This window comes from Asparagus officinalis, chromosome 3, assembly GCF_001876935.1.
Source record: "Asparagus officinalis chromosome 3, Aspof.V1, whole genome shotgun sequence".
Classification (NCBI taxonomy): domain Eukaryota; kingdom Viridiplantae; phylum Streptophyta; class Magnoliopsida; order Asparagales; family Asparagaceae; genus Asparagus; species Asparagus officinalis.
The window spans coordinates 6,535,339-6,562,696 of NC_033796.1; the positions used below are offsets into that span (position 1 = coordinate 6,535,339).

A 27,358-nucleotide genomic window follows, 5' to 3' on the forward strand; every position below is an offset into this window, starting at 1 on the left:
GAAGGAAGACTATTATTGTTAGAATATAAAACTAGCTCTCAACTTCTATCGCAGCTTAATTTGGAGTTTTACTGTGATGGGTTAGAGATACTTAATTTAAGATGGTGTCCGAGCAACACGTGTTTAAATCTCACCAACCACGAATTTAAAGTGGGTTTTTTCTTCTCTAAAAGTTGACACCGCACTCTTGGTTACGACGATCATTTTAATAGAAACAATGTTTTAACAAAAAATATAATCTTTGATCCTCTCATCACAACTTCAGAGTTTTTGTCTAACGGTTAGAGGGCTCTAAGAACCGTAAACAACTCTGGCGATTGAACATATTAGGCGCAGAGGGGAGATTACATACTGATGAAATGCCTATGAGAATCTACTAAGTACATACTTATGCAACTCTACTAATAAGGAAGATATAAATGCTTAATGCTGCAGGGAGACGTACGTGCATGCAGTTAAGCGCGCAGAGGTTCAAATAAATAAATGCTTGGCCGAAGTTAATGAACTCGACATGCTCTATTTGGCACAAACATATATATAAGGGTCGGAGTTGCCTTTGTATGTGCAATCAATTCCCCGGCTCTCTTTTAAGTTAGTTTCTCGACACGGAAAGTTTAGGATTAATAGTTGAACATGAAACAAACGAGCGTCCGCATTATGTACATGCATTGTTAAGTATCCCTCTGTTGTACTAATATCATTGCGGTAAATGAAAGGGTAAATTAAGAAAAGAAGAAAAGACCTCATAATTTTGGCCAATTTGAGATGACCCCCTTAACCATTCTAATTTTTCAGAGACACCATAAAGTTTGAGGGGGTTTGTGCAGAACCTTCTGAGTTTCTTTTATGAGAAATTTTAAAAAACCATCCGATTTTCAAAAAAAAATCGCAAAAAAAGACCTCTTCTAGAAATAATTGTCTAAACCGACCTAAGTCTCGGCCGTCGGGCTGAAACTGGGACGGTTTTGACGAAGAAAAACTATGAAACTTCACGGGACTTTTAGTACCGTGAAATTTAGCATCGCCTAATGTTAATAGATTAGCGTCATTATAGGCTGCTAAACTTCACGGGACTTCAAGTCCCGTGAAGTTTCATAGTTTTTTTCATCAAAATCGACCCAGTTTCAGCCCGACGGCTGAGATTATGTCTGTTTTGACAATTATTTTTAGAAGAGGTCTTTTTTTGCGATTTTTTTTTTTTAAATCGGATGGTTTTCAAATTTTGTCCTTTTATTGCACAAAACTCCTAAAAGTTTCTTCGCTTTAATCCCTCGAGAGAACATCATCAAATTTAACATGCCACGTGTAAAGCACGTTACCTAAAGGATAAACATACCCCCTCAACCCTAAATAAAATCTATTTAGATTTTTATTTTTTATTTTCTTTGGTAATCTATTGATTGTGAAAACGACGAATGAATTGAGGAAGGAATTAAGAAAAACGTGAAAACGACGAATGAATTGAGGAAGGAATTAAGAAAAACGTGAAGAATAAGCAAAACAGGCTTCACCATACCCTGGTGTGGTGTCTGCCATGGGTGTGACAGAATCTGTCCTGTCTGTCATGGGTGTGGTGTCTGCCACACCCTGGTGTGGCAGAATCTACCATGTTTGCTATGGGTGTAGTGTGTGCCACATCAGGGTGTGGCAGACTCGTTTTTAGAATCCCAATCAGTTTGGGATTGTGTTTTGTTATAAATAGAGACACGTTTTTAGGGTTTCTTCGGCTTTGTTTAGGGCTTTGTTTAGGCTTTGATTGGGTTTTGATTAAGCATTGATTGGGGGATATTTGGAGCACAAAAAGAGGTATTTTTTTAAGCTTTTGATTAGGGTTTTATTTTGGAGAGATTAAGAGTTTTGTTGGTGAGATTAGTTTGTTCCTTCGAGTGATTTGTAATCTTAGTTTGTACTCTTTCTCCATTAGAGAAAACCCCATCCCTCATTGCCCCGTGGACGTAGGCAACTTGCCGAACCACGTTAAAATTGGTATTTTGTTTGTGCATTGATTTTGGTTGGTTTTGGTCTTCTTTGATCGGCGTTTGATTTGGTTCCTCGACACGGTTTTCAACAACAATTGGTATTGTAGCGCAACATTGATAAGTAGGCAAGTCAAGAAGTGCTGACAACCTGTAAAAATACAATGTCGTCATAAAAATTGCGGACAGATGCCATTAACTTCTACTGCAGCAAACATACCCCTAGATCCTCAACTCCCTTAGATTCATGTTAATATTGGGATTGGGATTCATAAGCTAAAACATACCATTATAAACTACTTTATTTACTATAAACTTGCATAATGTTTACTACATGTAACTGATTTAAATGAAAAAAAAAAGTTAATGGAGTTGAGAATCCAGGCTCCATTTGCACCAATAGAACTACAGGGAATTTATCTGCAGTTTGGTGATAGTTCAAGAGGGCAAATAAAAATATTCATGCTGCATTTTTATTTTTTATTTTTTATTTTACCTTCTTTTTTTTTCGTTGCATGATATTTATTGAGACAACTGACAGAGTACCAGAAGGGCTGGTATGAGCTGCAAACAAGCACAAAAGGACACCGTAGTTGTGAATTATTGCAACTCACTTTGTGGCATGAAGAATGTTAACATAATCGGCATTAAATTTTTAGAGGATCGAGTTGACAAGACTTCAAAATACATGATCAATGGCACTGTACAGTTGCATTCAATTGATCTCAAATTAAATGGATGATGGAATCGCAACATCAATCTCTTAATTATTAACATCTCTTTCCAGCTCATTTTCCGTTATAATCAAATGGGTCGATTAAAACACTCAGCATGTCTCAACTACGAACGTGACACAGAATGGTTCATCGCTTCTAGAACGGATGCTAACCTGAAATGAAACAAAAGAAACAAATGGAAATAATTTTCCTGTGAACATAGCGTGACATTAACCTTGCATTATTTGCCTAAAATTGCATTACTTGGGGCGCAAGCTTGTGTGACTGTGAAGCGGCCGTTCGGAGGGGACACACGACGCTTTGTGCAGTTCTTAACTTCTTAAATTGATCAAGGTTTTCCTTAAAAGTCAACAAAGTGGAGAAGCTTTTTGGTCCAAACTTAACCGTGAAGGAGAGGGAAAATACAACTGTCAAGATGGGGTTTCATCGACATTGGGGGGAAGAAAACACCACAGGAGCATAGAAGAATACGACACGCGTCTTACTATCAATTCTAAAAACGGAGTATAAATCAATAATAAATATTAAAACAACCAGTTAAAATATAGTTCTCTATGACACCTCTAATTAGGGTCCTCTACGGTGTTACTATTATTATTTTTTCTCTCTCCCACTCTGAGACTTACATGGAACCGATAACAATTTGCGATATCATTTGCCCACGGAACAGAGGGAGGAGAGACATCACAGATCGACAGGAAGTGGGGACGACTCGTGGTTTTGGAAGGTAGTGTGGAATTAATCAGGGGTGAGTGAGCCTCTCACGAGCTCTAGTGCTCGATCAAAATCTGGACATGAATCAAACCAGCTGTCTCTGAAAGCCATGTGGCCCCTAATTTCGTAGGAATTGACTCAGTGAAGATGCGTGAGTTCAATAAAGGTGCTCTCCGTTTGCTGGAGCTCACGGCAAAATAGCAGGGCCCTGGGATAATTAAATAGCGGCTGCTTCCAGCTTAGGTCAAGTTCATTACCTAAAAACTGAAGAAACACAAAGGGAGAAAATATTGGCGCATATTTTGCCAAAATCAGATCGCCAACTCTGAAAAGGCAAAATATTATTGCTGTACAGTACAGGCCATTCAAATTAAATGAAGTTCGAGCGTCAAACCTGAAGTAGAAAAGTACAGGATAATTTAGGAAGCTGCAAAAAAAAAACCATAAACTGCAATAATTCACTCGCCTACACCTTTGACAACATTAATCATACCCCTAAACAAGAACTTATTGCTTCTTATGGATGATAAGTGCAAAACAAGTTGAGAGGTGAAAAACATTATCTGCAAAGGTACGTCAAAAACAAAGCAGGGCGGGTACTTGTACTCTTGGGATTAAAAAGACACTGGACGTATTCTCAAAACATGGCAGGAGATACAGAAACAGCTTGTTTAAGCAAAATACAACATATTGGTAAAAACTAGCTCAGATGGGAAGAAAGCTCACCGTGTCCGTCCGCATATCAATCGGTTCAGTTTCGATAACAGGAAAGAGGCGAAGTCCCAAGACTTTAAACTCTATTTGATGGTACAGAACTCAATTATCTTCTGAATAAAATTAACACTGCCTATTGAGTTCAAAAAATAACAAAAAGGAAACAAGAGAAACAATAGGAAAAGGAATACAGTTTCTTTCTAGAGTCGCCCACTACCCAGAATACTCAAAAGCCGGTGGAGGCTGAGGTTCGTCATCTACTGCCATCGCTGTCGTTGCTGAAGCAGGCTGACCTCCTGTGGTGGCAGTTGCTGTGCCTGCTGCTGGTGAAGTCATAGATGACGGAGCATCTGTTAGAGCAAGCACCTCAGCCTCAGAGGGTTGCAAATCTCTTAATAAGACGAAACCTGAGGGAGCTAGCTTCACTGGGACATATCTGCTTCCCTCCAGAAATTTGATGAACTTCTCTTGGGCAGGAACAACCCTAGCTGGATTTGTCAGGATTTCAAATGATGGCTCAGCCTCTGGCTTCTTATCTGCAGTGCTATCAACCTGATATTGAAGAAATGTCAAAAATAAGTTAGTACTTCTATAACCAAATATCAGCTTAGTTAGAGAGCAAATACTAAAGTTGCCGCTGAAATGGTCAAATGACAGCCAAGGCTTGTTTCAATTAACACCCGAGTTAAGAAAAGAATAATGAATGCAAATGTGAATTGAGCAACAGTACACGCAGGCACCAAATCTGCTAGATCTTTACATGCATATAATAGATCCCAAGGATACACGCATATAATAGATCCCAAGGAGACAATATCACAAATAATAGAGGAAAGCATAGTACAAGAATTTAGTACCAAACATGGAAGAACTTATTCCAGAATCTCAAAACAACTTGCAACATGTAGATTCATATGCGCTCCAGATGCTCAAATTTTGTTATGGCTCTAATTTTTCTATAGCCAATAGGACCTATGCTTAGGGATTGCCCATCTACATGACAATCAGCTGGTTGATCCAGATATGAGTAACTAACTTCTTCATAAGGACTATCAAGAGCAAGACTTGGAATGTCTTTTAACTACAAAAAAACACTCAGCATATAACCAAGTAAGTGACTTACCTGCATTGAATCATTATCTTTCTCAGAAGGTTTCGGGCTCTTCCCAGAACTTGAACTGGTTGATGTGTCTTCACTCGACTTGTCAGCAGAGGCTTTCTGCTCTGCGTCTTTCTTCACTCTAGATTTTGCTTTTGCTGTTGTTGACAAGACAGCAGTCGGTAATTTAACTGCTGATGTTGATGAGGGTGGGGCAGTGGGGCGAGGGTACTCAAAGAGAGAAGGTTTGGCATGAGATAAGAACTCAAACTTTGGCACTTTGAGGTCATAATTCAGACCAATGAACGCTGTGGGCGAGAAAGCAAGGCTAATGAAGTAGGTAAGAGGATACCAATACCAAAACTGGCTGAATACTGCTAGACCAACAACTGCTGTGATTTTATCATGCTTAGCTTTAGAAAGAAGCTTAATTGAAACGTTACGCCCACCAGCATCCAGAATTCCAGAAGCCAATATAGCACCCATCTTGCTCATTGTATCTTCATGCTTATCAAGAATAATTTTCTCCAACTGACGTCTATATGGGGGGAAAAAGGAATATTACCCAACAAGAAATGAAATTCACGCAGCAATCTGTGTATAGTACGAGTGATACCTGAATGTCCCAACTCGAGAGTCACAAGATTCATTCGTCTGGATCATAACCATAGCCATGGCTATGAGGGCTCCTTGACGAACAAAGTCAACAACATCAGATGTAAGAGGCTCTAACAGGGAAATTGCTTCACTCAGACCAGTACCCGCACAGGAGATGCCTACTGCTAGTGCTGCTCCATAACGCACATGTGGATTGTAGGATTCAGAGAGCAGAGAAACAATTCTTGGAGTCTGCAAATAGTCAAGGATACACAGAAAATAAGGGTCTGTGACCATATGCCGATCGCCCACAGAACAGAAAAGAAAAGAAAAGGAGAAAACAAAAGGAAATATAAGTTCGCTTTGAAACTGTACTGCTGAACTAAATATATGTTGTATGCTCTTCTTTTTTTCCGGGTCAGTTCTGCTAATCAGAGAGTATGTACTCACTCATTTACCGCAAAATGAGAGCAACATATTAAGCTTGAGTGTCCAGTTAGCAATAGACAAATGATATTTTTCGACATGAAGAGACAACGTCACATTAATCTTGGTTTCCTAATAGTATACTGATATCTAGATTCAAAACCTTCTGAATCCGAGTTGGTCATACTCCAGATAGGGTACAATCTCATTGTTAATATAAAAAAGAATGGATTCACGGAACAATCTATATCATTTGACAATAAACTAACCTGCTCAGGTTCTGAGTACAGAACAAATCCAAGGGCTAGAACAGCAGTTCTTCGCACATCATCACTGACATCTGATACAGCAAAATGCAACAACTTGTGTATGGCCTTATTGTTTGCCGTTCCCCTGTAAGCCAAGGCCAATGCATACATGCCACCATAACGAAGTATCGGATCTTGATCTCCAGTTAATTGTTCGATCAGAGCATCAGCATCTTCTTCCCTCCCATAAACTGTTAATGCAATTCCTAGAGCTAATCCTCTGCAAAAAGAAATTTAATTATTATTGATAAAAAGCACGAGTAAAGGAACTAACAATGTAGACATGAATAGCAGAGATGTTCATGGTTTACATATTTGGCTATCCTCACAATGAAATTTGACCACTGGCTTTCCTGAATCTTAAGAATTTTACTTAGGTTAAGCACACAACAATTGCATTATTCTTAATAAAAGGTTGCTTAAGTGTATTATTGGTAAAACTGAACAGTTCAGTGCTTGATTATCATTTATAGTTACTTCTTAGTACTAGTACTTTTAATCCTCTACATGGTTTTCAAAATTTTTCTTCAATGCATATCAATTTACCAAATAGCTTCTGCCAGAGGAAGCAGAAAATTTAACCTGAAAGGGAACTTGAATAAGATCAAAATGTACTGTTTTAACCGCAGCAAGAAGATGCGAGATTTGAACACCTAAATTAAACCTTTGTGGCATACTAAGGTCAACACACAGCGTAAGATTTACAAAGACCATATTAGGGGTAAATCTGCCCATAATGAAGAAGAGAAGATTGCAGGACCTAGAATGGTAGGGACTTGAACAAACAGCCATTTTTAGTAGGATTGAAGATAAATAGAACAAGTAAATTGTCGACACTATCTGCTATGATATTTTCCTTTTTTCCCTTAATCGTGTGTTCCATGTTGCACCGAAACTGACTCTGCTCTGCAGCATTAGGCTTATCCCTATATGGTGATAAGCCATAGTTCAATAGGGCCTCTATAAGGGAAGTCTTGTCTATTGCTTGGGGAGGCTGGTAGCATGTGAAACTCAGGCTTAAGGTGAGGGTCCAAACCCATATGTATCTTGTATTTTGTTTTGCTGCAAAGATAGTCAAACCCATTTAATGTAAAATATGTTGGGAAATTACTCTCATTCCCCTATTACCACATTCCCCTATTACCAGATTTAAGAGAAAGCGAAATAAATGCGCAAAAAGGGGGACACGCAAGATTTACGTGGTTCAGCACAAACTTGCCTACGTCCACAGGCTGCTGCAGATCTTTCACTAAAGAGGAGAAAATTTTACAAACCACTCTCAAAGTTTTTCACACTCAAACTCACAACCCAATCTCACTCTGAAAATTGCTCACAATTTTCTCTCACAAGGACTTTTCTCTAAACCTTTCTTTTCTCTCTTACTCTTCTATAAAGGAGGGTTATTCATTGGTGTAATTTTGGGGGTAATGGGATAATTTCTGGAACAACACTTTTTAGTGTTATTCATTTATGTAATTGGAACTGGAGCCAAGTTTGTGGTGTTATTGGTTTGTTGGGGTAATTGTGGGACAAATACCCAACTTTTCTCCAAATTACCCCAAGTATATAAAGCCCTCTCACCCAGCACTGTCAAAATTACACCAAATTCGTTGTTGGAACAAAGATGGGGGTAAACATTCCCCTGATCCTTCCTCCCTCCTCCTCTCCTCCGCCCTCTCCCTCCACCTCACCGCCGCCCTCGACCACGCCCTCTCCCCCCCACCACCACGCCCCGGAAACACAATCAGATCTTTGCGGTTCTCCAGGAAACAGATGGGGATGATCCGCAAGAAGCCGGAGATGACGAGCGTGAAGGAGATGCCGGTTCTCCAGGATGGACGACCACTTGGCGGCTTCGCGCCGGTGCGCTACGCTCGCCGGATTACGATGAAAGGACCTAGCGTCGTCGCGGTCTTCTTAGCTGCGTTTGGCGCCTTCTCCTGGGGAATGTACCAGGTTGGCAAGGGGAATAAGATCCGGAGGTAAACGCAAATTTTCATTTCTAGGGTTTTCGATATTGTTGTTGTTTGTTGAATTCAGGTTGTAAACGCAAATTTTCAAATCTACCAGTCGGATTCAAATCCACAAACCAATCAGGGGTTTCAAGAGAGAATTTTTCCTGTGCACGGGCAATCTAATGGTGATTTTCTCCATGGTTTCCTAGATAGTAATGTTTATGGGGAGCTCCAGCTGCAGTTCCAGAATGAAAGTCAGTTACAGGGAGGTGAATTGTTTGATCTTTTTTTCCATGGGTGAGATTTTGTGGTGATTTGAATGTAAACAATGATGTAATTTATTGATGTATATGAACATAATAATGTAATTTATTGATATATATGAACATAATGATGTAATTTATTGATGTATATGAACATAATAATGTAATTTATTGATATATATGAACATAATGATGTAATTTATTGATGTATATGAACATAATAATGTAATTTATTGATATATATGAACATAATGATGTAATTTATTGATGTATATGAACATAAGATATGCAACTGTAAAAATATTTGAGCTACCGTCCACTGTGGATTTTTTTATGTGAATAAATGAACATTTTACTTGTATTTCGGGGTGTTGTAACTTGTAGATCAGAACGATTGATAGTTTGATTATTGTTTAATGTCATGACCTTCATCAAACAAAATATTTTAAGAATAGCCAATTGTCCCATTATCCCATTTTACCCCTAATTTATCCCACTCAAATTATCCCATTGGGTAAAATTACCCCATTGGAACATATTTACCCAATTTGCCCCAAATTACCCTAATGAATAACCCCCCTAAGAGGAGTTGTTTCTTGGATGAGATTTTCCTTAAGAGTTTGATGTCTATTTATAGTGTTTGGAAAAATACTATGCATCAATATTTTATTAGCGGTGGGGCCCACCCGTGGTGGGACCCACCTACCTTTTCCTCATTCAACTCTTTACTTTTCTTCAATTTCAAAATTTGCTGCCTCCTTTCGGCTACTCTGATGTTTTCGGTGGCTGGAGGCTTTTGACAAAGAAGAAAAAACTGTCTCTTTCGGTAATTGAGAATAGATGGGGCCCGCTCCTTTTCTTTGTCAAAAAATGTCAGGCTGAAGCTTTCGGTGCAGTCATTTCTGACCAACAATCTCCCACTTGAAAACTGATTTTAATTTGTCTTCATATCTTGATCTATGCAGGAGCTCTTCCCTGCTCTTGTTATTATTGCAGGCCAACTGAAGCTGAACACAGCTTCAGTTTGTCAGTAGTCACCGTCTTTGTAACCGCAGCAAGAAGATGCGAGATTTGAACACCTAAATTAAACCTTTGTGGCATACTAAGGTCAACACACAGCGTAAGATTTACAAAGACCATATTAGGGGTAAATCTGCCCATAATGAAGAAGAGAAGATTGCAGGACCTAGAATGGTAGGGACTTGAACAAACAGCCATTTTTAGTAGGATTGAAGATAAATAGAACAAGTAAATTGTCGACACTATCTGCTATGATATTTTCCTTTTTTCCCTTAATCGTGTGTTCCATGTTGCACCGAAACTGACTCTGCTCTGCAGCATTAGGCTTATCCCTATATGGTGATAAGCCATAGTTCAATAGGGCCTCTATAAGGGAAGTCTTGTCTATTGCTTGGGGAGGCTGGTAGCATGTGAAACTCAGGCTTAAGGTGAGGGTCCAAACCCATATGTATCTTGTATTTTGTTTTGCTGCAAAGATAGTCAAACCCATTTAATGTAAAATATGTTGGGAAATTACTCTCATTCCCCTATTACCACATTCCCCTATTACCAGATTTAAGAGAAAGCGAAATAAATGCGCAAAAAGGGGGACACGCAAGATTTACGTGGTTCAGCACAAACTTGCCTACGTCCACAGGCTGCTGCAGATCTTTCACTAAAGAGGAGAAAATTTTACAAACCACTCTCAAAGTTTTTCACACTCAAACTCACAACCCAATCTCACTCTGAAAATTGCTCACAATTTTCTCTCACAAGGACTTTTCTCTAAACCTTTCTTTTCTCTCTTACTCTTCTATAAAGGAGGGTTATTCATTGGTGTAATTTTGGGGGTAATGGGATAATTTCTGGAACAACACTTTTTAGTGTTATTCATTTATGTAATTGGAACTGGAGCCAAGTTTGTGGTGTTATTGGTTTGTTGGGGTAATTGTGGGACAAATACCCAACTTTTCTCCAAATTACCCCAAGTATATAAAGCCCTCTCACCCAGCACTGTCAAAATTACACCAAATTCGTTGTTGGAACAAAGATGGGGGTAAACATTCCCCTGATCCTTCCTCCCTCCTCCTCTCCTCCGCCCTCTCCCTCCACCTCACCGCCGCCCTCGACCACGCCCTCTCCCCCCCACCACCACGCCCCGGAAACACAATCAGATCTTTGCGGTTCTCCAGGAAACAGATGGGGATGATCCGCAAGAAGCCGGAGATGACGAGCGTGAAGGAGATGCCGGTTCTCCAGGATGGACGACCACTTGGCGGCTTCGCGCCGGTGCGCTACGCTCGCCGGATTACGATGAAAGGACCTAGCGTCGTCGCGGTCTTCTTAGCTGCGTTTGGCGCCTTCTCCTGGGGAATGTACCAGGTTGGCAAGGGGAATAAGATCCGGAGGTAAACGCAAATTTTCATTTCTAGGGTTTTCGATATTGTTGTTGTTTGTTGAATTCAGGTTGTAAACGCAAATTTTCAAATCTACCAGTCGGATTCAAATCCACAAACCAATCAGGGGTTTCAAGAGAGAATTTTTCCTGTGCACGGGCAATCTAATGGTGATTTTCTCCATGGTTTCCTAGATAGTAATGTTTATGGGGAGCTCCAGCTGCAGTTCCAGAATGAAAGTCAGTTACAGGGAGGTGAATTGTTTGATCTTTTTTTCCATGGGTGAGATTTTGTGGTGATTTGAATGTAAACAATGATGTAATTTATTGATGTATATGAACATAATAATGTAATTTATTGATATATATGAACATAATGATGTAATTTATTGATGTATATGAACATAAGATATGCAACTGTAAAAATATTTGAGCTACCGTCCACTGTGGATTTTTTTATGTGAATAAATGAACATTTTACTTGTATTTCGGGGTGTTGTAACTTGTAGATCAGAACGATTGATAGTTTGATTATTGTTTAATGTCATGACCTTCATCAAACAAAATATTTTAAGAATAGCCAATTGTCCCATTATCCCATTTTACCCCTAATTTATCCCACTCAAATTATCCCATTGGGTAAAATTACCCCATTGGAACATATTTACCCAATTTGCCCCAAATTACCCTAATGAATAACCCCCCTAAGAGGAGTTGTTTCTTGGATGAGATTTTCCTTAAGAGTTTGATGTCTATTTATAGTGTTTGGAAAAATACTATGCATCAATATTTTATTAGCGGTGGGGCCCACCCGTGGTGGGACCCACCTACCTTTTCCTCATTCAACTCTTTACTTTTCTTCAATTTCAAAATTTGCTGCCTCCTTTCGGCTACTCTGATGTTTTCGGTGGCTGGAGGCTTTTGACAAAGAAGAAAAAACTGTCTCTTTCGGTAATTGAGAATAGATGGGGCCCGCTCCTTTTCTTTGTCAAAAAATGTCAGGCTGAAGCTTTCGGTGCAGTCATTTCTGACCAACAATCTCCCACTTGAAAACTGATTTTAATTTGTCTTCATATCTTGATCTATGCAGGAGCTCTTCCCTGCTCTTGTTATTATTGCAGGCCAACTGAAGCTGAACACAGCTTCAGTTTGTCAGTAGTCACCGTCTTTGTTAGCATGTCTGCCGGATTTTGAGCTCAACTAATCTTTTCAAGCTTCAAAATTCCATCTTCCAAAAGTGACCGGATAAAATGATATCACATCTGTATGTGCTTCGTTCTGGAATAAAAAGACGGATTCTTCGCTAGATGAATAACACTTTGACCGTCGCAATATAAGACATTGTCTTCTTGTTTCTTGCCTAACTCATCCAAGAAACTTTGAAGCCAAACCATTTTCTTGCTGGCTTCTGTAATATCGACATATTCTGCTTTAGTTGTGGAAAGAGCAACTATCTTCTGCAGTTATGAAACCCAGCTCACTGCAGTACCTCCTAGAGTATAGACATACCCTGTAATGCTCTTTCTGTGGTCAACATTTCTTACTAAATCAGCATCCACATAACCTGTTAGTATTGTATCTCCACCTTTGAAACAAAGTACTTTACCTATGGTACCCTGTAGATATCTGAGGATCCATTTGATTGCTTCTCAGTGTACCTTGCCCAGATCATTCATGTACCTGCTAACAGCTCCCACTGCTTGAGCAATATCTGATCTTGTACAAACCATGGCATACATCAGACTTCCAATAGCTGAGGCGTACGAGACCTTCGCCATGTGTGCACGCCCTTCCTCTGTCTTCGGTGACTGATCTTTGGAAAGTCTGAAATGAACACCTAAAGGTGTACCCACTGGTTTAGCATCTTGCATATTGAACCTGGAGAGTACTTTGTTGATGTACTCAGCCTGTGATAACATCAAAGTCCCAGACTTCGTGTCTCTCTTGATCCCCATTCGAAGAATCTGCTTTGCAGCGCCAAGATCTTTCATTGCGAACTGTTTTGACAATTTCTGCTTCAAATTTATAATCTCTTGCAGATCTGATCCTACAACGAGCATGTCATCAACGTATAACAATAAAATAATGAAGCTATTGTCAAACATCTTGATATAGCAATAATGATCTGCTTGGTATCTAGTAAAACCGTTGCTGCCCATAAAGCTGTCAAACTTCTTGCACCACTGCCTGGGAGCTTGTTTTAATCCATACAAGCTTTTCTTCAAACGGCATACTAGATTTTCCTTACCTGCCTTTATGAAGCCTTCTGGTTGCTTCATATAAATCTCCTCCTCCAAAATCACCATGAAGAAAAGCTGTTTTTACATCTAATTGCTCAAGATGTAAATTCTCAGCAACTATAATTTTCAACACCAGTCTGATTGTAGTCAGTTTTACGACCGGGGAGAAAATTTTATTATAGTCAATACCTTCCTTTTGCTGAAAGCCTTTGACAACTAATCTTACCTTGCAGCGCTTGTTCCCATCATGCACTTCTTTGATCCTGTAAATCCACTTGTTATGAAAAACTTTCTTACCTTGTGGTAATTCAGTTAAGTCTCACGTCGGATTTGACATGAACGAGTCCATCTCATCTTGCATAGCAGACTCCCACTTGACTGAATCCTTCACCTGCATTTAGGGGTGCCAAACGGTTCGGATATATCCGAATCGATCCGCATCCGTATCCGAACGGATGCGGATATGGTAAGCAAATTTTGAAACCGGGCGGATACGGTAACGGATACGGATATGGTTTCGGATTATTTTTCGGATACGGATTCGGAAACGGATACGAGGGTTGCGGATACGGATATCCGCAAATGTAATAATGATTCGGGTCCTAAAGTTACAATTACAAGTTTACAACCTATAACCGCTAACCCAAACCCGTTTGTAAGTTGTAACCCTAGCGAGTAGCGCCTCTCCAGCTCCCATTCCATTCCGCCTCCAGCCCCCACTAAATTTTCCAACCTCCCTCGTCGGATCCTCATCAAATTCGTCAGATCCTCGTCTTCGCCGTCTTCGTCTAGGCATCATCATCCTCGTCCAGGCGCCGTCATCCTCGCTGTCAAATGGGTCGGATCTAAACAATAACCATCGCCGGCCCAAAATGATAGAAGAAAGTGAGCTCTTTATTTCTTCTCCTTTCTCGTTCTTAGCTCCGAGCGAGAGCCAAATCAAAAGCGAGGGTTTTGAGCTTTGAGGGTTGAAATTAAGCTTCGTACTGGTTCTTGATGGATGATGCAGCAGGAGGAACAGAATCATCGAGGGAGACTCGCTAGGAGATGCTCTTTTAGGCACAAGTAATTAACTGTAGTAGCCAAAGTTGCCAGCTTTATTTCAATTTTTTTTCTTCTGTCTGAATTTGATTGATCAAATTGGGTCGTATTATGTTTCTTTGATTGGATTAACTAATGGATTCTGGTAGTCATTAACAATCTGTTTGATTCCTGCTTCGTATTTTGGACTGACGACTGACGTTCGAGTTTAATTTGGTTGATAGCTTCTTATTTTTTGCTGATGATAGTACTAAGAATTACTTTAGTTATTTTTTTGAGGGGGTGGGTTAAAGTCTTAGCAAAAGATTTGATGATATAAGTCCTATCAATCTTGCGTTCTCTAAATCAATGACTCTGAAGAAAATATGTGGGATACTTATTGAGATGATTTCTATACATAATTGGAAAACAATGACTCTGAAGAAAATATGTGGGATACTTATTGAGATGATTTCTATACATAATTGGAAAACATGTGGTAATAGAAGGAAACTAGCAAATTCCGTGGTCATTACTTGAATAATCAAATGAGGTCTAAAAAACAAGTTCGTGATCAGATTATTTCCATGGCTTCTTTTTAAGACAGTTTGCTCATTCAAATTGAGGACTTTATAAGACAGTTTGAACTATTGTTTTAGCTGGTTGTCTGAACTTATTGTCTTGTTCTCGATTGTTTTAGCCGGTTGTCTGAACTTTTTGTGTCATGGTTGTCTGAACTTTAGTCCTCTTGTGAAGTGTTGTGTCATGGTTGTCCTGTGAAATGTTTGTGTCATGGGTTGTGCCACTGAAGGTTTTGGATGAAGATTATATGTCTAATATATTTGTGCTCAATTTTAGTAATTCTAATTATATGTGAATTAAGGAGAAGCCTACAACTAAATACATTTACCTATTTGGTTGTAATTCTAATTATATGTGAAAATCTGTTTATATCCGTGATCATATCCGATCCGATTCTCAAATATCCGATCCGTATCCGTTTCCGATAAGTGCGTGATCATATCCGATCCGATTCTCAAATATCCGATCCGTATCCGTTTCCGATAAGTGCGGATATGGTTAAGGTTTTTTGTTACCGATAATGATCCGTATCCGTATCCGTATCCGTTTATAAAAAGCGGATATGGATATGGTAAGTGTCATATCCGAACCGTATCCGCTCCGATAACACCCCTACCTACATTGCTTCGTCATAACACTTCGGTTCACCACTGTCAGTTTTGACATGAACGAGTCCATCTCATCTTGCATAGCAAACTCCCACTTGACTGAATCCTTCACCTGCATTGCTTCGTCATAACTCTCCGGTTCACCACTGTCAGTCAGCAACAGGTAGTGCAAAAAAAGCGAATAGCGCTGGGTTGGCTTAGGAATTCTGGAGGAGCGTCTCACTTCTGGTGTGCTTGGTTCTTCTTGAACTGCTTCAGGGCTAGTCTGAACATCCTTTCAGAAATCTCCTCAAATTCAGCAAATTCCTTTGTTTCAACTTTTGTACTGGAGCTACTTGATTTTGCAGTTGAACTGTCTTTGTACATCACATTCTCATTGAATATGACATCTCTGCTTCTGATGATCTTCCGATTTTCATAGTCCCAAAATCGGTAATCAAACTCATCACCACCATAACCAACAAAAACACATTTGTTAGATTTGGCATCAAGTTTACTTCTTTCAGCAGAATCTATGTGTACATAAGAGATACAACCAAAGATTCTTAAATGTGAAAGGTTTACCTCTTTTCTGCTCCAAGCTTCTTCCGGTATTCCACCATCCAAAGGAACTGAGGGTCCGCGGTTGATTAGGTAGGCTGCGGTATTGATAGCTTCAGCCCATAGAAACTTGAGCAAACCGGCATGTATCCTCATGCTTCTGGCACGTTCATTCAAAGTTCTGTTCATGCACTCCGCTACGCCATTCTGCTGTGGTGTCATGGAAACAGTTTTCTCCATCTTGATCCTATTGTTTGCGCAAAATTCTTTGAATCTACTGTCTTTGTACTCTCCTCCGTTGTCTGACCTCAACCGCTTTATCTTCAGACCATGTTCTGTTCATGCACTCCGCTACGCCATTCTGCTGTGGTGTCATGGAAACAGTTTTCTCCGTCTTGATCCTATTGTTTGCGCAAAATTCTTTGAATCTACTGTCTTTGTACTCTCCTCCGTTGTCTGACCTCAACCGCTTTATCTTCAGACCAGTTTCATTTTCTACCATGACCTTCCATTTTCTGAAGGTATCAAAGACTTCTGATTTTTTCTTTAGAAAATAGACTCATACCTTCCTTGTAGAATCATCAATGAAGGTGACATAGTACAGTGAGCCTGCAAGAGATGAAACTGAAGATGGCCCCCATACGTCGGTATGAACCAATTCTAACCTTTCTGTCTTGGGTGTCTTGCCAATCTTTGCAAAACTAACTTTCTTCTGTTTGCCAAAGATGCAATCCTCGCATAGGCCGACATCTACATTCTTCAGATCCGACAGCTTTCCTTTTGACAGAAGTGTCTTCATCCCTTTCTCGCTCATATGGCCAAGTCCTTGGTGTCATAGGTTTGATTTTTCATCTGCATCTGTTACTGTAATGATATTCTCTAAGTTAGAGGTTATATAGAGAGTACCATTTTTCTTACCTCAAGCAATGACGAGTGCTCCTTTGGTAATCTTTCATTCATGACCCGAGAAGGTTGTACAATAACCCTCTTCATCAAGCTGTCCTACAAAGATCAAATTTCTTCTAAGACCAAGAATATGTCTCACTCCTTACAACTTTCATGTGGTCTGATTTGGCAATTTTAATCGGATGTCTCCCTTGTCAATAATCTTCAAGGTTTCATCATCTGCTAGATGTACCTTTCCGAAATCACCGCTGACGTAGTTTTTCATGATTTCTTGGCATGGGGTGGAGTGGAAGGATGCCCCTGAATCAAGAATCCGTGATTCAATCGGACTGTTGACGTTTAGAATCATAGCATCACCTCCTTCCTCGATCATGTTGACAGACTCTTGTACGTCGGTATTTTTCTTTGGTGCCTGGCACTCCCTCTTGAAATGATCATTCTTACCACAATTGTAGCACTTGAAGTCTTTCTTTCCTGATCTAGATTTGCTCCTTCTAGATTTTGATCTACCGTGATTTAAACTTCTTTCTGAAGTTCCCCTAGACTCCGTGTGTAAAGCTGAGGAGGTTGGAAGCTTCACCTGATTCTCTCCGCCAAATTTCTTCACTAAGAACCAGATCACGAACGTCATCGAACTTTAACTTGTTGCTTCCCGATGAGCTACTCACAGCCGTGACTGTAGCGTTCCGGCTTTCTAGTAGGGAAGACAAAAGAATCAACGCTCGAACTTCCTCATCAAACTCAATCCCAACTGAACTCAACTGGGTTGTGACTATGTTGAGTTCATTGAGATGTTGAACTACCGATGCGCCTTCTGTCATCCGCAAATTGAACAGCCGCCTCATTAAGTAAACTTTGTTTGAGGCAGATGGCTTCTCATACATGCTGCAGAAAACCGCCATAAGACCCGTCGTTATCTTTTCCTTTGCTATGTTGAAAGCAACATTGCGGGATAACGTTAATCAGATAACTCCAAGGGCTTGTCTGTCGAGAAGAGCCCACTCTTCATCCTTCATATTCTCTGGCTTACTTCCTGAGAGGTTGATACAGCTTCTTCTGGTACAGACAATCTTCAATCTGCATCTTCCAAAAGCCAAAGTCCACACCATCGAACTTTTCAATTTTCACCTTCCCTTCATCTGCAGCCATCGCTCCCACTCGAATCTGGCTTCCTCTAGATTGTTTTTGATAATTTTTACGAACCACCGTGTATTAGAACACTGCTGTCAACGAAGAAGTATCGCCGACGAAATTTCACTATTCACGAAATTTACTATTCACGTGAATACTAATCTTGCAGAAAAATTGACAGAAGTTACAACCAAAGCTCTGATCCCCACCTATTCTCAATCACCGAAAGAGAGTTTTTTCTTCTTTGTCAAAAGCCTCCAGCCACCGAAAGCATCAGAGTAGCCGAAAGGAGACAGCAAATTTTAAAATTAAAGAGAAGCAAGAGTTGAATGAGGAAAAGGTAGGTGGGTCCCACCACGGGTGGGCCCCACCGCGGGCCCCACCACTAATAAAATATTGATGCATAGTGTTTTTTCAAACACTATAAATAGACCTCAAACTCTTAAGGAAAATCTCATCCAAGAAACAACTCCTCTTATATAAAAGTAAGAGAGAGAAAATAAAGGCTTAGAGAAAAGTCCTTGTGAGAGAAAATTGTGAGCAATTTTCAGAGTGAGATTGGATTGTGAGTTTGAGTATGAAAAACTTTGAGTGGTTTGTAAAATTTTCTCCTCTTTAGTGAAAGATCTGCAGCAGCCCGTGGACGTAGGCAAGTTTGTGCCGAACCACGTAAATCTTGCGTGTCCCCCTTTTTGCGCATTTATTTTGCTTTCTCTTAAATCTGATAATAGGGGAATGAGAGTAATTTCCCAACAAAATATACAGTCCGACTGTATTTTTCTGGCATATAAAATCATGTACTTAAAAATTTTTATTCAAGAAAGGGTAATCAACTAAACACAACAATGACACTGCTTAATTGAGAGAGCCTAAAGCTAAACACGTTAAGCGGCACCAATACCGTCAGCATTATGAGCATATATTATTCATTAACTCCTCCTATGATCTCAGTCAACACTGAGTCCAAACCAGCGCGGACCATATACATGTTCGTGAAGAGAGGCTCGAAACCAGCATAACAGGTAGGAATCAAACTTTTCTATGCAAGAAAAATCCAGTTTATGAGGTTTTTTTTTGACTGATGAGATAACGAGATGGCAAATCTCTCTTATTACGACAGTTTACCTTGATATGGCTGCAAGAAAATGACACAAAAGCATAGAAAAAATAACCCTAAACTGTCTTACAAACAAACTAGCATCAAATCCATGCTCCTGAATTATTTGTCAATTTGACTCTGGAGTTAATTGATCTCTTTGGTTCTCACTCCTTCATACAAAAACCTCTTTAAAAGTTGAACAAGGCATGAATTGTTACTATTAAAATGTGTTATCATATTTTGAGGGGCTGAAAAGATGAACAGTATAATGTTTCATCATCTCACATATACTGAATAGCAGGTCATTCTACTGATGGTCCTTTCAGTAACCTGTATATAACACTGCAAAGAGTCATGTTCTTCTTCAAAAAAAATAAAAAAGTGATATATTGGTGTTGAGCAATCAATCCGGGAAGGAAATTACAACCATCATGTAACAGTGCACCTTCACCTGATAGTTGTAACAGTGCACCTTCACATGTTCATCTGAATAAGTTCTTTAATTACAAGACCTAGAGCTAACTAACAAAACTCTATCCCTAATATAGTCCACCTTTTCTCTAAGTTGTTATCACGCTAAGACAAATGGCATGCTCAGTTTGATAAAGGAAAAGCATCTAAACAACTTGCACTCATACAGGAAACTTTAGACCCTGACAAGAAAAACTATCACGCATATCATAAGTTGATAAGTATACTTCTGACGTGTTTGGGACGAAGAACAATCTATACTACAATATAAAAAACCAACAAGGGGTAGTACAAATTTGCATGAATGGCGGACATATCCTCACCTCCAATTATTTTTGAAAGGGTAAAATTGTCATTTTACAAGGAATGATTTCTTTTCTATTTTCTTTTTATATTCTATTAATTTCTACTAGATTATTCTATGTCACTTAATGTCATGAAATAAAACGAGCACACATGACTGGATATTCTATATATTTGAGGTTATAAAAGATACAAAGGTAAAGATATAGATTTTTATGAAAAAAGTATATATACGTAAATAAAAAAATCAAGGTTATATGCATATATCTACACGAAAATTTATGCTAATATATATAGTGAGGGTGAAAAATTAGTGGATTTCAAGTTCAAATAATGAAGCTAAAAGGAATGATTTCTTTTCTATTTCCTTTTTATATTCTATTAATTTCTACTAGAATATTCTATGTCACTTAATGTCATGAAATAAAACGAGCACACATGACTGGATATTCTATATATTTGAGGTTATAAAAGATACAAAGGTAAAGATATAGATTTTTATGAAAAAAGTATATATACGTAAATAAAAAATCAAGGTTATATGCATATATCTACACGAAAATTTATGCTAATATATATAGTGAGGGTGAAAAATTAGTGGATTTCAAGTTCAAATAATGAAGCTAAAAGGACACTTTTCTTTAAAATCACTTAGTCAGCAGACTCTCCCTATCCATCAAAATGCACACTCTCAAAAAAAATATGCAGTTAATTTTTTAATATCTTTAGGAATATAAATAAGCAAAAGCAATATATTTTCATATGCACACTCCCAAAAAATAATATGCAGTTAATTTTTTAATATCTTTAAGAATACAAATAAGCAAAAATTCTAGTGAGAGTAGACAAAAAAAAAGGAAGTGCAGTATAATTAACACTCTTGCTTACCTAATGATCTTCTCATGTTGGGTATCATGTGCATATGCAAGCATCTCGCCTGCTTTTTCACTGGGAGTTCCGACCATAAGCAAGCCCATGCTGATACCAGCAGCTTCACCAGCGACAGCGCTATCAGTATAAAGCACATTCTTGACCTCCTCGTATATCTCCTCGTCAGCTGTTCCTAGTGCTGCCAAGCCCAGACCTAAGCATGCACCATGCTGGATAACCTGTGTTTAAGAACAGTAGAACACATTTAGTAGGTCCAATCTTCAAGTCTAGGCTCATAAACTAAAATCCTAAATAATATAGGCCGAGAATCACCTCAGAATTAGTATTCCGAAGACTTTCACGAAGAAATTGTTTGATGCCTTCACCATGGTTAGCATGAATCAAACCTAGCGCATAAAGAGCACCACCTTCAGAGTATGGACTGCCACCACCTACGGCACCACTTTGAGGTAGGTATGGTGCCATCAAAGACCGTCCTTGTTGGAGGTGACCCCTATGAATAACACCTAGCCCAGCAGTAGCACTGAATTTTGCCCAGTTAGTCGCTCTGCTCAGCCACTCCTGCCAAGTTCCAGTTGCAAGTCAGTATTAACAGAAGCTGTATAATCTACCACCCCTATGCATGATTTAAGAGGTAAATTTATAAGGTTAAACCATAATTTAAGACGTAAATTTATATGGTTAAACCAAGTTACCAGGTTCTCTCGTAGAAACGTGTCTACCGTGGTTCCAGCATGCATTATTGCATTAGCACAGATAGTTGCACTGTGACATACACTATTTCTCATTTCAACTGATTGCTTTATTGTCTTCAATATCAAAAGATCGGACCTGCATGCATGAAAACCAGTAATGTTTATTCCCTTATTAGGCTAAGCATGCAAATGGTAAGAAATCAATCAGAAACAAATCATCTTACTTGTTCTTGCTATATAAGAACTGTATTGTAAGTTGTATAGACGTCTCTCCAGATAAAATTCCTTTTATTTTGGCAAGCTTTTCAGAAAATGCAGCTTCACTTGAGCTCATGACATTTGCAGTACCATTGGGAGTGTGAGAGTCCTCTGCCATCGGGACATCCCCCGCCCCCATAGTAGGATTTGTATCACTTGTAGGGTTTGTATCACTTGCACCTGCATTTCCATTTTCGGAACTCGGAGCTGCAGATCCTTGATCAGGATTTTCTAAAGGTTGTTCAGTATTCTCATGATGTACTGGCGATTTTGAATCCTGAAGGAGGTTCCTGACATTTAAGAGAAAGGCTTGCCTTTCATTCTCAACAAGGTCAAAAGCTATCTGAAATGCTAAGAGTGCATCATCCTGTAAAATCACATTGAATCACAAATCAGTATCTAAAATCAAATTAGCAAAAATTATGGAGAAGAAGATAACAAATACCTTGCTGTCTGACAGAAGAAGCTTCTCCAATATACTTGCTACAGGTTTAGGTTCATCGAGGAACATGAGACACTGACAGATGCTTAAGTAATCAGGAGAAGGCAGTCTTTGATATATTTTGACAAGAAGACGAAGCACCTGGGTCAGAAAATGGGAATAATATAGTTAAGAAGAAGATCAATCTTTAATCTAAGAAAAAGAAAGAGAAGGTTTATCCATTTTGACTACAATAATATACTGATTCAAGAAAGCTCTCTTCCCCAATGTACCCCGACAACTCATGCAGAAGACTGGTATGTAGAAATCAAAATTATGCAGAAGGAACCAAGGATCCAGCAAATACTAATCACACCATGAACTTTTATGTAAACGGTATTTCTTAAGTGGTGGTGACCGTTAATATAAAAAATTGGAATATAAAGGCCAAGTTGTTGAAAAAGAACATAACAATCTAACCCTTATCTATACCGCTCCAAGATATTTCATGCATATTACATTATGTTTGTTCAAAATAACTTGTAGGTTGCAATTTATAAATTTACGAAGATAATTAAGAACCAGAGTTAATCAAGGACCATAAGTATCGTATACTTAGTATACTTCAAACTTGAATAACATAATGGCAGGTAGCCCAGCTCCCTTTAAAAACAATTCAAAAGTTCCTGAGGCACATCATTTTACCCAATTTCCCAATTCAAGATCTACGTGACGGACAAATTTCATCAACAGACTGCAACTTATATATATCAAGACACTGGTCAAATTTAAGATACGAGATTGGAAAAAGTCAAATGAAGTCAAATGGATTTTATAAATGATTATATTCACCTATTCAGTCCAAAAAATCTTTTGCTACAGAAATCCTGTGTCATCGAGGACTATCACCAATGCTCCAATATACAATATGAAGTTTATGAATGTCCCTCTTATTCTACTAGCTATGCGCATCTATTGAATGTCCATTATAGCTGATGTAAGGCAACTGGGACTTGGGAGCCGATGAAGAGCTCATTTAAGCTGGATGAAAAGGATAACGGTGGTGGTCCGTGCTAATAAGTCCAGAAATTTCTATGCTTCTAAAGAATGAACATATGCCATTTTTGGCCTTGAATATTTCATAACATATATGATTTACATATATTCAATTATTCATTCTATAAGATTACGACAGCAGAATATACTCTACCATGTGATATATCACATAGATATATTGCTCAAAAATCTTGACCTTTTTGGAGTTTGCTAGTATTAATTATTAAAATTTAGAGCTTCCTACTAGCATGACATGAATCTTTAACCTGCATGCTTTTCTATTTTCCCCTCAAATTCAGCCTCATCTCTTAGTCCTATCTCATCTTCATTTTAAAAAAACTGTTAATTCACATTCGAAAGATGATCCCATGAGAATGAGAGTAAATCCTGCGCATATTTGACACTGTTAAGGCACAACCATGCACTCAAATGAAAAGCCGTGCTTGTGAGAAAGAGGTGATGATCTTCCATATGATGAAAGATATTGTTAAGTAATGCACTTGCATTCCTGATATAACCAACTCCACCCCACTTCTCAAAACTGAAAATATACTGCATGGTTATAGAAGGCAGCAACCGACCCATTCCACGTACAGAAATCTTATCATAAACACTAGAAGCGTAAGAATAACAAGACAGGAATAAACAACGGTGGTCGAAGAAAAAGAAGAAGGCTCCATTGTCATCATAGAAATTGATATTGCCCTTCAACAAAAAACATCATGTATCCTGCCACATCAACCATCAAAGGGGAAGAGGACAAGAGTGTGTAGTATAAAAGTAAAAGAAAAGAGAGATCACAAACTTCCTCAATATGGAACTCCCCCCCCCCCCCCGAGGCAAAAAACTAAAAACTAAAAAAAACTTCGAAATCAGCATCCTTTCAATGTGGTTTCTTCCTCCTCTTGTTGCTTTGTCTAGCAACCTCTTTTTGAGGCTTCTTTGACATTCGGCAAAGCATTGAGGTCGCAACCATTATCTAAATTGTTTGATCTATTTCTCTAAGATAAGAAGTAAAAGATGAGAGACCAAGGATTCAATCCCAAGAGATTATATACATGAGAAAAAACCAACAATCAAGTATGAAGGTACAAACTAACAAGCACTTGACAAAGCAACAATTGGCATCTCAAAGTCCACGTGATGTCTGGAATTTCCCAATGTCAGCTTTGCACAGCGATAATTGGGTACCTAATATTCAACTCAAAACTATACACTATAGTCGATACTGGATACCATCATTGTTATCTTTCACAAAAGAAAGTTTGACATCATCTGATCTATTTCACAAGGGTTTCAAACACAACTTTCAGGGAAAGTTTGCACAAAGGAACGCCTAACATTATGCAACACTCATACCTGTCTATAAACAAGACATGAAACAAAATTAAACCGCGGTTATCCTTATATAATAAATAGCATATTCCTTGAAGATATAAACATCTTGGCTGTGAACAGTGGTCTATTTCATTCACAATTTTGCCTATAAAGCACTTTCATGAAAATTTCGGGGTGCCGGGATAAAAATACGGGGCACAAACTTCAAAATCAAGTTTAATAATAAAAAGACAAGTGACGACACAGACAAGTTTTCATCAAACTGAATTCTGGTAGATAACTTACGGTTAACAAACCTTGTGCTAGGACACACGGCACACTAACTTATGATGGATGAGTTCAAGCACAATATGTGGGATAATGCAGCTAGTTTGGGGCGAAAACATAAAATCCTCTCTTTTAATGTGGCTTTGTGGAACTGATACTCAAGAAAGCAACAAGAAACCCAAATATTGAGGTAAGGGATGTTCTGCCCAATTGTGGCGATGCCGTATGTTTTGAGTTAAAATTTTAATTCATGACAGTTCCCATATCAAATACTTAAGCCACATAATAATGGTTTTAATGTGTGGTACGATTGATTAGGACCATGCAGTTTACATGAAATCAACTTCTAGTTTCATAACATTCCATTCAGTCGCAATACCATTACGATTATCAGAATAAAATTTAAGAAGAAAAGTACCTCGCAACGGTACTCCCTATGGTTCACAAAGGAATGAGAAAGGTTTATGCAGTAAGAAAGAGCCCCATGAACATTATCACTGCGAGTTATTGCTTCCTCGAGCTTATCCAATCTCCTACACTCAACAGCCATTCCCATAGCTTGTTGGTATTTCCCGTCAAGTATACACCTGCATCAAATAGGAGTATGTTCCCATACAGTTTTAGGATTTAGTGTTTAGGTAATTTCTTCACAATAACCTAGCAAATAAGGAAAAAGAATAATTAAGTAACGTACTTGTCCAGCATTCTTTCCACTATGGCTTCCAGTCTAGGATCCAACTTCTCCTTTTCTCCGCCGCCAGGTTTAGACTTAATGCTGGCATACTCATCAATAGCTTTGGCTAAAAACAAACACCAAGAAAATAAATTTCCAGAGCATAAAAAGAACACTCCACAAAAGATATCAAATTGCCAGCCAATAAGCAGAAGATCGACATGCATTTTCGTACCAAGTAGTGTATGGGCATAATCAGATTCCTCAGAAACATCAAACAAAGGCCCAGCACCCAGGGCATAAGATAACGAGTCATTAAGTTCGCCAAGGTAGTAAAAGACCTGCACGAGACAAAACTAAAACGTGAACCAACAAATTTTCCACCATATATTACTTTAAATTATAGTAATAATCGGTCTACCACCTTGGACACAACCAAAGAAGCAAGCTCCCTCTGTTCAAACTCCTCATCCTCAGATAAACTCTCTCTGCATCAAATAAATGAAAGGAAAAAACTCATCAGGTCAACCGAAATAATCACCAAAACCCTAAATCTTGGTCAGCCCCTAAGAAACAACCGAGAAACATAAATACGCGTCCCCGGCTATTCTATCAATCTAAGAATTTTGCAAAAAAAAAACTGATATTTCCAAAAAAACCCTAATTTCGGCAAGATCGGATCTGGCGGTACGCCCTATGCTCTCCCAAGAGCAAAACCCTAACACGATCAACACCTCAATAACAAAAAGGACAAAACTGCAAAATCCAGGGTTAGGGTTTGCGCTCACATCGTTGGGACGCTAGTAGAGATCTCGTGCCAAAAGAGATGGACAACGGAGTTCAGCTTGTCGAGGGCGTGAAGCTTGAGAGCAGGATGCTGCTCGTTGAGCATCGCGAGAAGACCGCTTGCAGAGCTCACCATCGCCGCCGCCATGATCGATCTTGATTACGGCGAGAGAGAGAGAGAGAGAGAGGAGAAGGGAGAGGAGAGAGATATTTTCTTTTACTTGAGAAGAAAGAAAAACAAAACTAAAGGGTTATGAGTAAACTCAGTAAAGTATGGGGCTTTATTGATTATACTACTCTTTTATCATGGGCCGGATTCGGGTTGGGTTTCGAGGCCTATAAGAATTTGGGTTTGTAAATTTACTTTCAATAATAAAAGATAAACCCTAACTATGTTCTAATAATGGATATTGTTAATCAGGCCTCGGTACAAGTTTTTGTAAGAGCATAGGAAGTTAACTTTTGACCAAATACTTCGAATGCAATAAATTCGATAAAAAAAATTAAATTGGTGTTGATTGGGGAAATAATGTCAAGAAAGAAACAATACGACATTAGACCAATTTAGATATGACCGATTAGGGTCAGCCGAGCAAAAGTTCTAGTCATGTTCTAATAATGGATTTTGTTTATGAGGCTTTAGTATTAATTTTTGTTGTCGTTTTTATAACAGCACAAGAAGTGAACTTTTGATCAAATATGAGTCTACTGTCAAAGTAAAAAAATTTTGTAGTAATAAAGAACTCTAAATCCATAGAGAATCTCCGAAAAATATTTCTAAAATTTAAATTCTTTTTTAGAAAAAAATTAAGTTTTAATTTGAACATGCAATACTCATTTTCATAATTTGTTTTCCTCTTGTGCCGTACCATACGATTGTACGACCCTA

The 27,358-nt window shown here is 38.7% G+C and overlaps 1 protein-coding gene across 1 annotated transcript; it reads right to left on the bottom strand.

Moving 5' to 3' along the window:
• LOC109832794 (26S proteasome non-ATPase regulatory subunit 1 homolog A-like) lies at positions 4,036 to 26,707 on the bottom strand. The gene is made up of 14 exons (XM_020400214.1): positions 26,472 to 26,707; positions 26,108 to 26,171; positions 25,919 to 26,024; positions 25,705 to 25,810; positions 25,429 to 25,597; positions 22,374 to 22,511; positions 21,895 to 22,295; positions 21,671 to 21,806; positions 21,288 to 21,536; positions 20,973 to 21,193; positions 6,533 to 6,791; positions 5,857 to 6,089; positions 5,265 to 5,778; positions 4,036 to 4,693 (listed from the first exon to the last, which is right to left on the bottom strand). Exons 1-14 carry the CDS (start codon positions 26,615 to 26,617, stop codon positions 4,355 to 4,357), a joined length of 3,081 nt encoding a protein of 1,026 aa, XP_020255803.1. The 5' UTR covers positions 26,618 to 26,707; the 3' UTR covers positions 4,036 to 4,354.